The 14,599-nt window shown below is 48.6% G+C and overlaps 1 protein-coding gene across 3 annotated transcripts in view; it reads right to left on the bottom strand.

Moving 5' to 3' along the window:
• Nucleotides 1–4,152: 4,152 nt before the first annotated feature.
• Nucleotides 4,153–14,599, bottom strand: part of Tgm3 (transglutaminase 3) — a 125,063-nt gene continuing 114,616 nt past the window's right edge. For 2 of the 3 annotated variants that reach the window (XM_076570631.1, XM_076570630.1), the window contains exons 10-13: nt 11,465–11,773; nt 8,851–9,008; nt 5,317–5,450; nt 4,207–4,886 (exon numbers count right to left, since the gene is read on the bottom strand). In XM_076570631.1, coding sequence (XP_076426746.1) covers nt 4,739–4,886; nt 5,317–5,450; nt 8,851–9,008; nt 11,465–11,773 — 749 coding nt within the window. In that variant the 3' untranslated portion in view covers nt 4,207–4,738. Of the gene's footprint in view, nt 4,887–5,316; nt 5,451–8,850; nt 9,009–11,464; nt 11,774–14,599 lie in introns of all 3 variants that reach the window. The other variant, XM_016003000.3, reaches the window with a different exon arrangement.

The raw sequence follows: 14,599 nt of genomic DNA, 5'->3' as shown, positions 1-14,599 counted from the left end.
AAATATTAATTACTGTTCTTGTAGTGCATTAACAAATGAGTTTGTTTTAGCTTACGGTTTGAGGGTACAGTCTGCCATGGCTGGGAAGGGAAGAGAAGGCAGCAGGAGCATCTCTGGCTGTGATGGCAGGGATGTGGGACAGCTGGCCCTGTGTGTCCCTCATCAGGAACATCTCATCTCTCTACAGAGGTGTGCGGCGTGCTCTGTGCAGCTTTCCTTTTCTTTAGTCCGGGATCCCAGCCCATAGCATGTGGCTGCCCGCACTCAGGGTGAGTCTTGACCCTTCAGTTAAACCTCTCTGGAAAGGCCCTCACAGACATGCTCAGAGGTGTGGTGTGTCTCCTAGGTGGTCCAAACACTGTGAAGATACAGTGAAACGTAACCATCACACCCCCTTCCTGGCCGTTCCCCAGCACTAACCAGTATTGGGTTTGTGGCTTGTGGTTATTTAAGTACTCACAGTGTCGTCTGTTTCCTACCTCTCCCCTACCACCCTCAGGACAGCTTCCCAATTGGCATGACCACAAGCTTGTAGAAAGCACGAAGCATTGCTGCTGAAGCCCCAGAATCTGACTGTAAGCAGGGACTGACTTACCACTGTCAGTCACAGAAATCTTTAATTTTATGGCCTGGTGATACCAGAAGGTCACATCATGCAGGATGAAATGTGCTGTTGTCACAGTAAAAAACAAAACAAAACCCCAAATCCTTTTTTAGAGTTAAACCCTCTCCCCACAGAATTCAAGCTGAAGCATAGGCCATCAGATTTACAGATGTAATTCTCCACTAGGAGGTGTCTCGCTCCTATTTCTAAGGACTATAGCATACTGGGAAGAATACATTCCAATATATCCTCTGGGAGGATATATGGTCTACTTTAAAACAACAGCAAATCCTCTTATATTTTCACATAGTTAAGCTGTTTTAATGTTAACATTCTTGCATGAAATACTTTAATATGTCTGCATGTGTTCAAATATTGAAATTTTGTTGGAAAGATAATCTGTTATAGATTGGCTATAAATGACCTGGCCCAGCAGGTTCTTCTTCAGTGACAGGGTTCTGAGAAAGAGAGGACCAGGAGGGAGAAGGTAAAGAGGATAGAAGATAGAGAAGATACAAAGATTGGGACCGGGAGGTCTTGCATAAGCTATGTCTTATGTGAAGCAAGTTTATTAAGAAGTATAGCATCTTCTATATTATTTTCAGGGGGGAAATGGGACCAAGACAGGAGAAACCATCATGCAGTGGAACAAAGTCAGCATGAAGCTAATCAAACAATGTTGCACAGGGAGAACACAGGGTATCTCAAGGACATTGCAGACATGGACACCGTGGCTTAGGACTACGAACTCTAGCCCTGTACGGTGGGAAAGAGCAGAGAGGATTAAGGAAGCAGTCTGCCCTGGAGAAAGGCCTCTTCTTTACAAGGATAATTCCTCCTATGCAAGTTTGGAGCTTCTCTTTGCTCCATGCAGGGTCAGGGGATGGGGACTTATTTGGTGGGTAATTTGGAAAGAACAATTAGATATGAAGGGTTCCATTTTCTTTTAGTGTTCTTGGCTTCCCTGGGTTTCCTGCAGGTCCTTGTCCCGCATTGCCCGTGTGTTGGGGGATACAGTCATGGCAGCTCGTGGTTACCTTTTTTTTTCTATTGTGATAGAAACTGTATGTATTAGGTTAGTGAAAGTCCGTCTAGCTAACGGCCACACTTCCCAGCTGACCTGGTAGTTAACTGTGACCACGTCACTAAGTTCTATCTAGCCAGTGGGATGTGAGCAGACATAAAAATGTATAATTTCAAATGTCAACTGCCGTACTGTTTTCTCTAAAATTTTTATCTTATGTATATGGATGTTTTCTGTGTGTCTGTCTGTGAGCCACATGTGTGCCTGGTGCCTGTGGAGGCCAGAAGGGGGCGGTGGATCCCCTGGAACTGGATGGTTGTGAGCTAGCATGCAGTGGCTGGAAATCAAACCCACGTAGAAGAGCTGCAATTACTCTTGGCCACAGGGCCATCTCTCCAGCCCTGTTTTGTTCTTAAAATCGTTCAGAACCCAAATAGGGCAAGAAGTTTATTAGATTCATTTCTTAAGACACCTGTGCCTGAGTTGGACAGACACCTGGCACAGATTTTTTTTTTTTTTTAATGCTATGTCCCACCTTGAGGGTGGGAAGCCAGTCATCATACTGGTGCTGGTTTCGATGTCTCTGGGCCCTGTACAGTACAGAGTTGTGCTTAAAGTGGGTAACTGGAAAACACAGATCACCTGGCACTTGAGGAGTCAGTCTAGACAAGCCTCCTGTGGGTGGGTGGTAATGAAACTCTCTGGATTTTTCTATCGCTGGGGCTGAGGCACAGTCTCTAAGGTGGAATGAATATCCCTGTCCCTAACTCTAAGTGAAGGGCAGGCCCCAGGTCACTGGCAGAGAATGGGACAGAGTTTGCAGGTAGAGACACAAACCTATCCTCCACCGCCGAAGACCTGCTCTGCCTCAGCCACCAGAGTCATGGCCAGGTGACAGTCCTGGGGACAGCGTGGCTTGGGGAGCAAGTGTGGATACAGATTCTGTTGCTGGCCTTCCCCAAGGGGATTGGGGTGTGGGAGCAGCTGGATCAGTGGGAAGAGGACAGTGTGGCTGAGCACGGCATGCTTGCTGATGTTTACTCACTGGTGGGGCAGGGGATGCCAACCTCCTGGGCAGTGGACCTGGCTGACACCATCAGGAAAGCGCTTCTGTACTCTTCTGGGGACGTCAGAGACAGCAGGTGTACCTCTCGGACCAAAGCCACACTGCCTATGCCAGGCAGCATGCACTGCACAAAGTCTGCACTTTGACACCAGCTCACAAAGGGGGTTCATGGCCATGTGGCATCAGTGCCAGCAAGAGTGGACTTTCGTCGTGATTCTGACTTCCTCCCTGCTGTAACTCTTCAAGATCAGATAACAAGAAGGAAAAGGAGGAAGGCGAGGATGGCTTCTCCTTCGCAAGGTTGGAGGGAGGGGGAGCCCACGCCCCCGGTAAAGGGAGCGGGCTTTGAACCAGATGTGAAGTGGCAGTTTCTGTTTAGAATGGACTGGTTCTTGAAATTTGGAAAAATGAAACAGAACGGCCTGAATGGGATTAGCCAGAACAAGGATGGGAGAACGATGGGGTCTGCTTGGGATTATTTCTGTTGTTTGAGATAGGGTCTCACTATATAGCTCAGGCTGGCCTTGAACTCAAGATCCCCGTCACAACTTCCCTAGAGCTGGGAATGCAGGCATGTGCGTAGTTGCTGGGGGTCATGTCGATGGGCAAAAGCTGAGGCATCATCTGAGTTTGTATGGTCTGTCTTGCTGACAAGGCTGACCGCAGGCTAGCCCAGGGGAGTGCTATAGTTCTGATGCAGTTTTTACTGGAGGCTCATGAACCAGACGCCCAGTCCTCAGTGTGGCTATGCTAAGAGGCGAGGCAGCGCTTTGGGAAAGGGCTACTGGGCAGCCGTTAGGGGTGCTGCTTTCAGGAGGGATAAGCAGTTCTTAGGAGACCCTGAGTTACGAGAGTGGACTGTTACAATGCAGAGGGACTGGCCTCGGCCCACTCTCTGGCCTCCTTTCTTACTGCGTGACTTTTTCTTCTTGCCCTCTGCCATGAAGTCACTATCAGAGCCACGACTGTGCTCTTGGGACTTTTAGCCCTCCCAACTGTGATCAGAATCACCCTCTTGTTTGGGTACTGTCCAGCCTCAGGCATTTTGCTAGAGCAACAGGAAGCAGACTAATGCAGCAGGGAAGAGCCCAGGGTGAGCAGGACCTGCTCTATCTGAAGTTTACTGAAAGTGCTTACTTGGAAGTCCTTTCCATCTCTGATGCATGCCCAAAGGTCCTACTGGAGTATTCTAAGCACACACAGTGGTTAGAGCCCGCCATGACCAGGAGCCCCCTTCCAAGGCAACCTCACATAATTTGGACATTACATTAGGAAGTTTGAATTGGCTTGCAGTGTTTTTCTGTTTTTGCTCTTGAAGTCACCAAGACCAACACATTCCCTATGGACACCGATACACAGCAGACAAGGCCACCTCGTCCGGGCCCTTCTCTAGATGACCTCAGCCCCTCCTCCTCCGTCACCACCCCAGGTAAAGTAGTCTGATGGAATTGGCATTGTATGACTGCACTCACTTAACATTTATTTTGATTGTAAGGATGGAATTGGCATTGTATGATTGCATTTGTTTAACATTTATTTTGACTGTAAGGATGGAATCGGCATTGTATGATTGCACTTGTTTAACATTTATTTTGACTGTAAGGATGTGAGTGCTGTGGTATGTGATAAACTACTCCTTGTATTCCATGGAGTCTGAGGGGGAAACAGCTATCCCAACTGCAGGCTGGGGATCAGCGAACAGTCCGGGCTGGCTTCTTCCCAGGATACGTTGAGTTCCTAGGGTAGGTGCTGCTCTGTCCGCAGCATTGATGGGTGTGTGAGATCAACAGGGTTCAAGGGCTCACAGAATAGGCATCTCCATGGGAAGCAATTGGGGAAATGTGCAAAAATGGTCAAGTCCTAGACCAGGGTGGACCTGGCCTAGCTTGAGGTGAAGGGGGTTGGGTAGGAGCTTGCTAGAAGTCCATGTCTGGCAGCCATGGGGACACAGAAGGCTTCTCAAGCTGGACAGTATAGTTTCGCTCCCCAGGAGAGCCCTGTCTGGTCTGTGTTACCCAAGTTTGTGGGAGTGCCGCTGCGTCCTTCACTCGGCCACCTCAATGGACAGCATGGCCTTGATGGCAGGGAATCTGTCGCAAGAAAAGTCGGCGACCAGTTGCTTGACGCCACTCCGGGTGGGGAGAATCTCAAATCGGATCCGGGACTTCTCCTTGGGGCGCAGGGCTGGCACACTGATGGGGAAGCACACAGGTTAGTGTTGACGTGAGATCCAGAGGCCTCGGGCTACACGGGCCATATAGGACTCCAAGTTCTGTTCTCGTGGTGTCCGGCAAAGCCATCGCTTCTTCACCTCCCTCTAGCTGCCTCTCTGATGACCTGGGTCCCTTCAGGTCTGTGACATCCGGTTGGGGAGGGGGCAGGGAGTCTTAGCATCTCCCAAATAAAGCCATAAAGATCAGATTTTTAGCACTGGCAATCAGGACTTCAAGTTTGATGAACTCCAAACCAAACGCAAATGCAGATCCTTGGGTACCAAGCCCCACAAAGAATGAAGATTGGAGGCCAGAAGGTGCTCTCCCTGTCCTTCCTAAAGGCACACGGCAGGCCTTCCCGTCCCACTCCTGGTCATTCCCACAAAGCTGCTTAGGCCTGGGAACTTACTCGATTTTGAGGTTGCCACGTAGCAGGCCGCTGCCCTCCACCATCAGCACACAGTTCTTCACTGGCTCATCCAGGGGGTTGGAGAAAAGCATCTGCACATTCAGAGGCTTCCGCACCTGAGCCTGCTCCAGCGCCTGCAGGGAGGGTCCATGAGTCAGCATGCTAGTGTGTGGCCCTGCCTGCTACCCTGTGAGAGCTGAGCGCGATGATGGGGTGAGAGAGAAGTATCGCCTAGGATGTAGGAGGGAAGGCTGTTTCATTCAGCCCCAAGTGTCAGGTGATCTCCTAACCCCCAAGTGGGGCACCAAGACATGACTATCACCCCTACACTGTGTATGGGAAACAGATCCAGAAGGAGACCTTTGCCGCCCTCTGTGACTGGAAGCATAATGAGACAAATTCACAAGCCCAGCTCGGTTCATCCTGAATGGGCAGCTCCTGCTTCTGAAGACAGCCCACTGCCAGCTACTGTTCTGTTCTTGAACCTCCGGGTTTGTTTTTTTTTTTTCTTAAGAAAAAAATTTATTTTATTTATTTTTATTTAGTGTGTGTGTATGTGTGTGTGTGTGTGTGTGTGTGTGTGTGTGTGTGTGTGTGTGTGTGTGTGTGTGTGTGTTTCTGGCCTTTCAGGAGGCTAGAAAAGGACCTCAGATCCCCAGAGCTGGAGTTAAAGGTCATTGTGAGCACCTGACATCATTCTGGGAACCAAACATGGTAAGAACAGTATCTTTTAACTGCCATCTCTCCAGTCCCTTTATTGGTTGTTTCTTTTCTTCTTTCTTTCTTTCTTTCTTTCTTTCTTTCTTTCTTTCTTTCTTTCTTTCTTTCTTTCTTTCTTTCTTTCTTTCTTTCTTTCTTTCTTTCTTCCTTCCTTCCTTCCTTCCTTCCTTCCTTCCTTCCTTCCTTCCTTCCTTCCTCCCTCCCTCCCTCCCTCCCTCCCTCCCTCCCTCTCTCTCTCTCTCTCTCTCTCTCTCTCTCTCTCTCTCTTTCTTTTACCCTTAAAGCCATTCCTTGGAGATGCCACAGGTACTGAGGATAGACCGAAGACTCCTGAGGTGGCTCAGATACAGGCTCACAGCCATGGTCCCTTCTGTGCTTGATCACAAGAATTGGGGCAAACAGGCCATTTTTCTGTGGTGACACCCAGGCTGCCAATTTTCTTCTCAGCTTTGGGAGCCCAGACAATTCCTATGTGTCACATTGTGGTCTTGGCAGGGCTCCAGCACTGACCAGGCTGGAGTTACAGGGGATGACGGCATGATTTGGGGTCATATAAGCAACACAAACTACTTATTCACCCCAAAAGGTGGAGGCTGTCATTTATCCGATAAGCATCGGTCTTGAATCTGGGCAGACATAGCCAGCAAAGAGGGATAATTACTTATCTCTCCCCTTTTAGTTAGGAACAAATGATATCATGGAAAAAGGAAGAGAGTGTTTTGGAAATGGATGTTGAAAGTGTGTGGCAGGCAGATTTCTCTCTTTCCTTTTTTTGAGAGCCGATGGAGATTGCTGGGTTTGTGAGTTTGGTTTTTTTTTTTCCCTTGTCATTAGTGCTCATGGCTGCCACAGTATGGAGTCAAAGGCCAAGTTCAAGCTCATTTGATAGCTTGGGAAACTCACGCACTGGAAAAAGAAAGACTTTCCTGGTCCCATAGCCTAGGCTGTTTTTTGACAGACACTGTAACATATAAGAATACACTGTGAGTAGGTGAAACATATTAAACACCACGATTACTGTAATTTTTCTCTTGGAACCCAAAGCATATGAAATAATTTGAAAAGAAAAGCATAGTTTTATGCTATTGGTGTATGATAATGCTACATAAATAGTACTTATTGACGTTAAATTTATGCATATGTATAGTTATTTATCTTTATTGTTGTTTATTAACCGAGTCTATAAACGCACTCATTTATATTTTCAAGTACCTGTTTCTTCATCTTCATGGTTATGTATTAACCCAGCTCTATAAATGCATCCAGCAAACTGGATATGGAACACTAGCCATGAATTTGAAGGTTCTCACCCCTTTGGAAAAATACTCAGATTTTCTTTCTGAGCCCATGCTCTAAGGTCCCAAGTTAACCCATGTTAATTACCAATCAGTGCTAGATGAGACAACAGAATTTACCCAGAATATTATCTTTTCTATAGACTAGATTTCTTTTATGAGTTTAAAACTCTGATACTGATCTGAGTGAGCCACACATTGACTTATTTAGTGGACAAAATGTCCATGGTTCCTAGAAGCTCACAATAGGGGAGGATGTGTCTGAGAGAAGGAAACTTGGGTGTATCTTATAAAAAGACCCAAGGAAACTCGGTATGGCCTACTTCTTGACTGCATGAAGTGATAAAGATGTTATAGTTATCTTTAAAGATAAATTAGACATCATATGGAAATCTAAAAAATGTCGAGCAAAATTGAATATGATATATGAATAAAAGATGACTACACGGATGTTTGAGGATTAGGGAGTAAAATGGGGAAAACTAACTTAATTTAAATGCTTATCGTTTTGTGGCAAAATGTTTTTTATAGCTGAGCTGGTCACTGCCCAGCATTGTTGTCCAGCTTAGGGAGTTGGAGACAACACTCAGCTGTCCATCATATGGGACATCATATGAGAGCTTCTTGGAAATGCCTTGTGAAGCCAGAGAGGCTGCGCCACGCAGGGGCCATGCAGGGACTGACCACAGCTCCCCTCTGGAAGGGAGGAAGGGCAGGCCCAGTTCTGCTGCAGCTGTGACCCCTGGAGGGCGCTGCTTCTGTTTTGTGAAGTTTATGTGGTGAGATGACCCCAGAACGGCAGCAACACCCGCTCTCCTGGCATTGATTACCAGACAAGGGAACCAATTGTTACACAAAGGTACGCTTTTAGCTGGGACGAACGTCTAGAATGTTCTGAGGGTGTGTCATTGGTGACCAGGCCTGACTGTGAAGACCTGTCAAGAGAGGCCACCCTGAGGAAGTGACACCCTGCAAGGGGAGTGTCTTCTCCTCCCTCTGACAGAGTTGGAGCAGCAGACTCAGCGAAAGGACGTGCGCTCCTCCCATGCTGGTAAATAGTGGAGCCCAGATAGAAGGCCAAGGTTGGAACCACTGCCCCCCAATAACTGTCCATCCCCTGAGGTGGGACCACCGCTGTCCTGAAACACAGCTGGACCAAACAGGACAGCAAAAGGTTAGCTGCACAGGGAAATGGGGGCCTGCATCAGAGGGGACACCCTGGGTCCCCTGTCTTGACACCAGGGACCCTTGGAGCTATGGGCAGCTTAGAAGAGGTGGGACCAGGGCTGACACAATTACCTGGATCCTATACAATGAGCACTTGGGAAGCCGGCAGTGGGATTGTACAGGAAGAGACAAACACTATATACAGATACAGTAGGTGAAGGGTAGCCCGATCCACACAAGGCTCTTGTGTATACCCCCAGGGAAACCCAGCCTTTTCTGCTTGCTTCCTGGTGTCTAGTGGTGTTCCTAGGACAGGCTTGTCTGGGGGAGGCACCCCTCCCCATCCTCTTACCTCCAGGGTCAGGGTGGGGTTGTCTAGGATGACATCCCTCTCCACCACCACCTCAGCCTCATCTGTCACCTTGCATACGGCTGTGATCCGGATCATGTTGTCTGCCTTCAAGTATCTCTCGTACTGAGAATATGCAATCTTCATAGGATGCTGTATTTCTGAAAGGAGGAGCGGGGAGTGGGTGGACTGAGGGTGAACATGAGCTCTGAGCTCGTCCTTAGAACTGAGTTGGTGGTGGGTGGTGGGCTGAGCTGGCAGAAGGGTCTGTATGTAGCCTATTTGCTTTCAAAGTCTTTACGGCTCAGGCCTTGTGGGGTTTTTGTTGGTTCTCATTTGGATTTTAGCAGTGTGTGTGTGTGTGTGTGTGTGTGTGTGTGTGTGTGTGTGTGTGTGTTTTCAAGAATAGGGACCGAGGAGGTGCCAGGATGCAAGCCAACAAGCAGATTCCGAGAAGAGGGGACTTTGAAGGCTGAGGGACAGATGCCCCTCCTAGGCCTGGGAAATGCCAGAGGATGTGTTTCCTTTGAAGGGACGGGGAAGAACAGGGATGCTGAGCTATTGCCCAATGGCAGCAGCAATGAGGATGACAACAGAAATGACTAGGAAGGGAGGCCAAGGCACTGGCACACACATGTCTCAGTTCCCCCAGTCATCTAGTAAGCTGCCACTCTAGTGGGACAGTGTCCCCGACTTCCTTCCTGTCTGGGCACCCCCTCTTCAAAGCTGTCCACACACTCGGAAGGCACAACTTTAAAGACTGCGCCCTGTTTTCTAAAACATCTCACTCCTCTTGTGCTTCCCAACAAAAAATCCTTCCGTGGCTTGTTGCTGCCTTAGGGATGAAATTCAGACTCCCAACTTGTCCCTGCCCCAACACTGCCAAAGGCACCCACCTCTTCCTTAAAAAACACTTCACACTTTCTTATCACTCTACATATAAACCAGGGATGTTTCCACCACACTTGGACTTGTAGATTTTCCCCTCAATGGAACTTCCTCCTCTGGCTTCTCTCTGGGCTCAAAGACCCTCTCTGTGGCGCTGGGGACAGGACCCAAGGCCTTGTGCATGCTAAGCTCACACCCTACCAGTGACGCACACTTTCACCCCACTCTCCCAACACTGTGGGGGGTGAGGGGGTAGGGGGTGGGGTGGAGTGGGGGGAGGGTCTCAGGAATTTCTCCTTCTTCAGATGGTCTAGGCACTGCTCTCCTTCCCAGGTTGCTCTTGGTGGCCTGGGGGTAAGACAGCTAGCTGACTAGGAGAGAGCTCCTTCTGCTTGTACTCCTGAGGGAGCTGGCTGAGCCGGAGAGGGGTATCCCTGGATCAGTTGATCCAGCCTTCTCAGCGGTCCACCTCTGAGGCTCAGGAAGGGAAGGAGACTTATCCAGGACGTGCCTGCGCATCGGGATTCCAGGACCACCTCACCTGCCTCCTCCCTGCTTCCATTCTACTCTGCCGTCTTTTCCAGAGGATTAAAACATTATTTTTTTTTTTGCATACAGAATATTTTTGGCCTACAGAAACAGGTCTTCCTGGGCCAGAGATTGTATCTTTGGTGGAGATTTTGTCTAGCATTCAGGAGACCCCGAGTCCCATCCCTAGATCTCCCTGCACCAAAACAAAAAGTCTCCTTTTTTTAAGCATCAGAGGTAAATAACAGCAACAGTTTCTCCTGATACTGTGAAGGGATGCTGCCTTTCAGTGGAGGTAACATGGCTCAATTTCTCTTGGAGTTCTTTCAAGAGAGGCTGTATAATTAATCAGTTTCTATTAATTCCTGATGTGAAGCAAAGAGCAACCCCACCCTTGTCAATCTGCTTTGTCAGCCCAAACTTTCCATAACAGCTCAAGGATTTTGCCAGTGTGGGCACACCTGTGTTCTAATCCCACAGAATCAGCCTCCCCCTGCTCCACCTTGTCCCCACCCCATCTGTGCTGCCTGGAGCAACAACGAACCTCCCAAATGCTCAGATCTCCAAGAAAACCCGTCACTGTCATCGGGAGTCGAGAAACTACACTCAGACCTTGGAAGCTACGGGCAACACAGGGCAAGGATTTAAGAGCCTGGGGTCTATCGCAGGCCACCCAAGGCCAGACCGACAACGGGACTGGGGGATGAAATCAGGGTGGCAACAACAAGACCCAGCCAACGGGAGGTGGCATTGGGTTTAACATCAGGAAATCAAGGACCAAGATGTCATCATTGGCCCATAACCACTATGGCACAAGCAAGTCACAAGTCTCTGAAGCCTCATGGCAGCCTCTGTAACACAGGTCTTGAAATCCATCCCGTTTAGAAGGTCAGATAAGGTTACACTCACTGTGAAAACTGTGCAGGGTAGCACAAACCTGCACGGGACATCGTTCTGTGGCTATGAACTACCAAGGCCTCCCTTCTTCCTTCGCTAGGGTGTAATAAATATGCAGTTAACACCACATTGACTGGCTTTGCTCACAGGATTAGCAACTTCCAGAACATTAGAACTAAGGCTTACCCATGGAGGCAATTCATTATTCTTCCCATAGTCACCTGACTCACCCTAAGCCCAGCAGGAAACTTTCAGTGGTCAGCCTCTTAGATTTACTGAGTCCACCAACGAGAGGATGAGTTACCTTCCTCGGGATCCAAGGATATTGTGGCAGAGTCCTTCCATACTTCGTGGACAAGGGTGCCGTTGTAGACGATGGTCCAGGCCGTCATGTTCACGGTCACTGTCTTCCTATCTGTAGTCAGGTTTTTGAGTATCAAGGCCAGACTGACTTCTTTGCCCACTGCCAGCACACCGGTGACCTTGAACTTCCCGGAAATGCTGGGTGCCCCTTCCTCGCCTGCCACATCTCTCCTAGATGTTGGGTCTATAGATGCATTAGGCTTAAGTTTGCCCAGAGCCTTTTGATGCACTCGTCTTTCCTCATTGGAACCTGTGTATTGGCGAAAGAAAAACAAGACAAGACAAGACACCTCAGGGATGTGGCTGCGATTCGGACAGTGGACAGTATGACCCTCCTGGGAAGTGACCTAGAGCTAACACCGACACCCTTCTATAGGCCCAAGCTGCTCCCGGCAAGTGTCTGGTCTCCACTGACCCTTAGTATGAGGCTTCTAGACCAGCCAGTCCCTGGTCCTTTTCCAATCAAGTCTACACTGTCAGGAAGCTGCAGGGAAAGCCAGCTTGGTTTCTGCAAACAAGTACTATGGGGCCTCATCATTTCTTTGTTTTCAGTTCGATTTCTTTTATTTTTCTACCTCCCCCCATTCTCCCTTCCCCATGCCTCCTTTCTTTCCTCCCTCCCTCCTTCCTTCTTTCTTTCCCTCCCTCCCTTCCTTCTCCCTTCCTTCCTTCCATCTCTTTCTCACTTTTCTCTTTCTTTGGATGAAAGGTCTTTTGTGAGACGTGAAGAACAAACCGATCATTTAAAGACAAATGGCAAAACCAAGCTGAGGAGACCTCGAATGACTCCATAAGCAAAACCAAAGTTATGAGAAAGAACTTCAGAACACTGCCCATGTTTCCCTGCCTTGTGTTTAGAGGCACTCTGGGAGTCAGGAGGTGACACTTTTGTCTGGGCAGGTCAACAAGAATTTCCTGTGCCTGATACGGTTCCAAGTCATGACTAGTCAGAACTGCTGAGAAATTTGGAGTCGCAAAACTGCAAGGGCTAACATAAGAGGGTGCATTTCCTGACTCGGCCCCAGGCTACAGGGCGGCCGATTCCGCCAGCGGAGGCTGTGCATGGAGAGCGCTGGCGGCACCCTAAAGGCTTGTGGCACACCGAGACCAGAGCCGGGGTTAACTAAACAGTTCACCTCTGGCTCCCTGCCTTGACCTGAAGGCATAGGTACCATACGGCAGAAGATCCTGGCTTCCCAAGAAGATTGAAGAATGATCGCGTTGGCATTTGTGGGCCATGCTGGTGGCCTCTAGGCTTTCCCCAACCAACTTGTGAAAATTTCAAGGTAAACCAGAAAGCTTAAGATGAGTGCTCTCCGAGTTAGTGAGTCCTTTCCATGAATTATGCAAAGTTCCTGGCAGGGACTTCAGAGGCGCCTGCATCTAAGAGCAGCTACTGGTTGGGATTACTCTGGAGTTTGGATGAGGAAAGGGAGGGAGGGACTCATCTCTAGGGATCTGGAGCCTAGTCTGAGGATCCTCCCCTGTACCCTACTGCAAGAAGGTAGCTAGATTACCAGGTTTGAGAGCTCCTGGAGGGCCAGGTTCCTCTGGACGCCCTTCCATTCTCTAGCTGAGCTGTCAGTCCACACCCAGGGCTGAAGGCTGTGTGGAGCTTCTGAACCTCTGCGCCTGGGACCTTGAAGCAGGCGTTTGCACAAGGATGTTCCCGAGCCTATATAGGTCACCCGCTGAGCTTACTCAAGACTAAGCTTCCTGCTGCTGTTTTCCCACCACAGTATTGCTATTGTGTAAATGCTTAGCAACCCATTTTATGAGCTTTTCCTGCCTGGGGCCCTCTGAGACCAACTGGCATCATTAGGCAAGAAGATCTGGGTAACATCAGACAACTGCTCCATCCTGCTGTCTTGTGTGAGCTGAGGTACAGCCAGGAGGAGGTTGCTAGAACTCCAGAGATGCAGGATCAAAGTCCAAGAGTAATATGGAATCTCACGGGCTCGTAAAGCTAGGTGAACAGCACCTGAACAAAACAGTCCGTGGAAAGGCATTATTCTAGACATCCAAATGATTGGAGATCACCATCCTAGTCATTAAGTCCTTCCTGTGTGCCAAGCACTGTACTTGGCACTTCTGTGCATTTTTGTATTGAAATCCACCCCCAGAGAGGCACGGCTAGTCTCGTTTTACAGGCAAAGGGGCAAGAGAATAGGAGATCCTACAAAGCTTGTTCTAAGTGGTAGGCAGGACTGAGAGTCATCCTTCTGTTTCCTGTTTTCCTTATTTGTTTCCTGTACTCTACACTTGTTTTACACCGTGACATTGGAAATACCAGTCTGGCACCTTCCTCTCCAGAGATGCCATCTGCTGTATTTTATGTACAGGGTACCTGGAGTAGGCACCCAGACAGTAGGCACCCAGAAAGTTGTCAGAATCAAAATAGAGTCACCTGTTGTGTCGACCGTAACAAAAATAAATAGATAAACGAAGCTGGGAGGTTACAAATGGAGAGTCCTTTTGCATACATGCCTGATGGTTGCTCTGGCCAAAGACTGCCCGAGCCATGGGTTTCTACAGAGGCCACAAACGTAACTCAACACAAAAGAACCACAAGGACATCAGCCCAGCAGTTTTCGGCTCAACCTTGCACCACTACCAACCTTGGTTATTAATCGCCGTGGCCAGAAAGTACTGTCTCACATCATCTGATGTGATCTTCTTCACTTCTGCCTCTGAAAGCATTCTCTTTACCTCAAGCCCTTCACACAGACTGACAGTTTTCTATGGCGTGCGTGTTCTTCCATTGCTCTACCATTCTCAAATAAATGTGTTTCGGTTGCAGAGAATCTCACTGGGAGGTTTTGTTTTTTTTTATATTGACAGATTCAGCAGGGTATCAGGTGTGAATGCCCCTGGCTTTGGAGTATGTCTCCTGGAGTCAGTTTTCTCCTGTGAACTCTGGCCAACACCTATAGCCACTCACTAGTTGTCAGAGATCTGGTCTGGTTCTAGGAGCACTGTAGGCACATTTCCAAGGGCACTTTATTTATTTATTTTTTTTGCTCCTCCTCCCAGAAATTGACTACGAAAATCAACCAAGTCAACTATTTCCAAGTAC

Source organism: Peromyscus maniculatus, chromosome 4 (assembly GCF_049852395.1).
Source record: "Peromyscus maniculatus bairdii isolate BWxNUB_F1_BW_parent chromosome 4, HU_Pman_BW_mat_3.1, whole genome shotgun sequence".
Taxonomy (NCBI): domain Eukaryota; kingdom Metazoa; phylum Chordata; class Mammalia; order Rodentia; family Cricetidae; genus Peromyscus; species Peromyscus maniculatus.
This window is presented reverse-complemented; position numbering and strand designations above follow the sequence as displayed.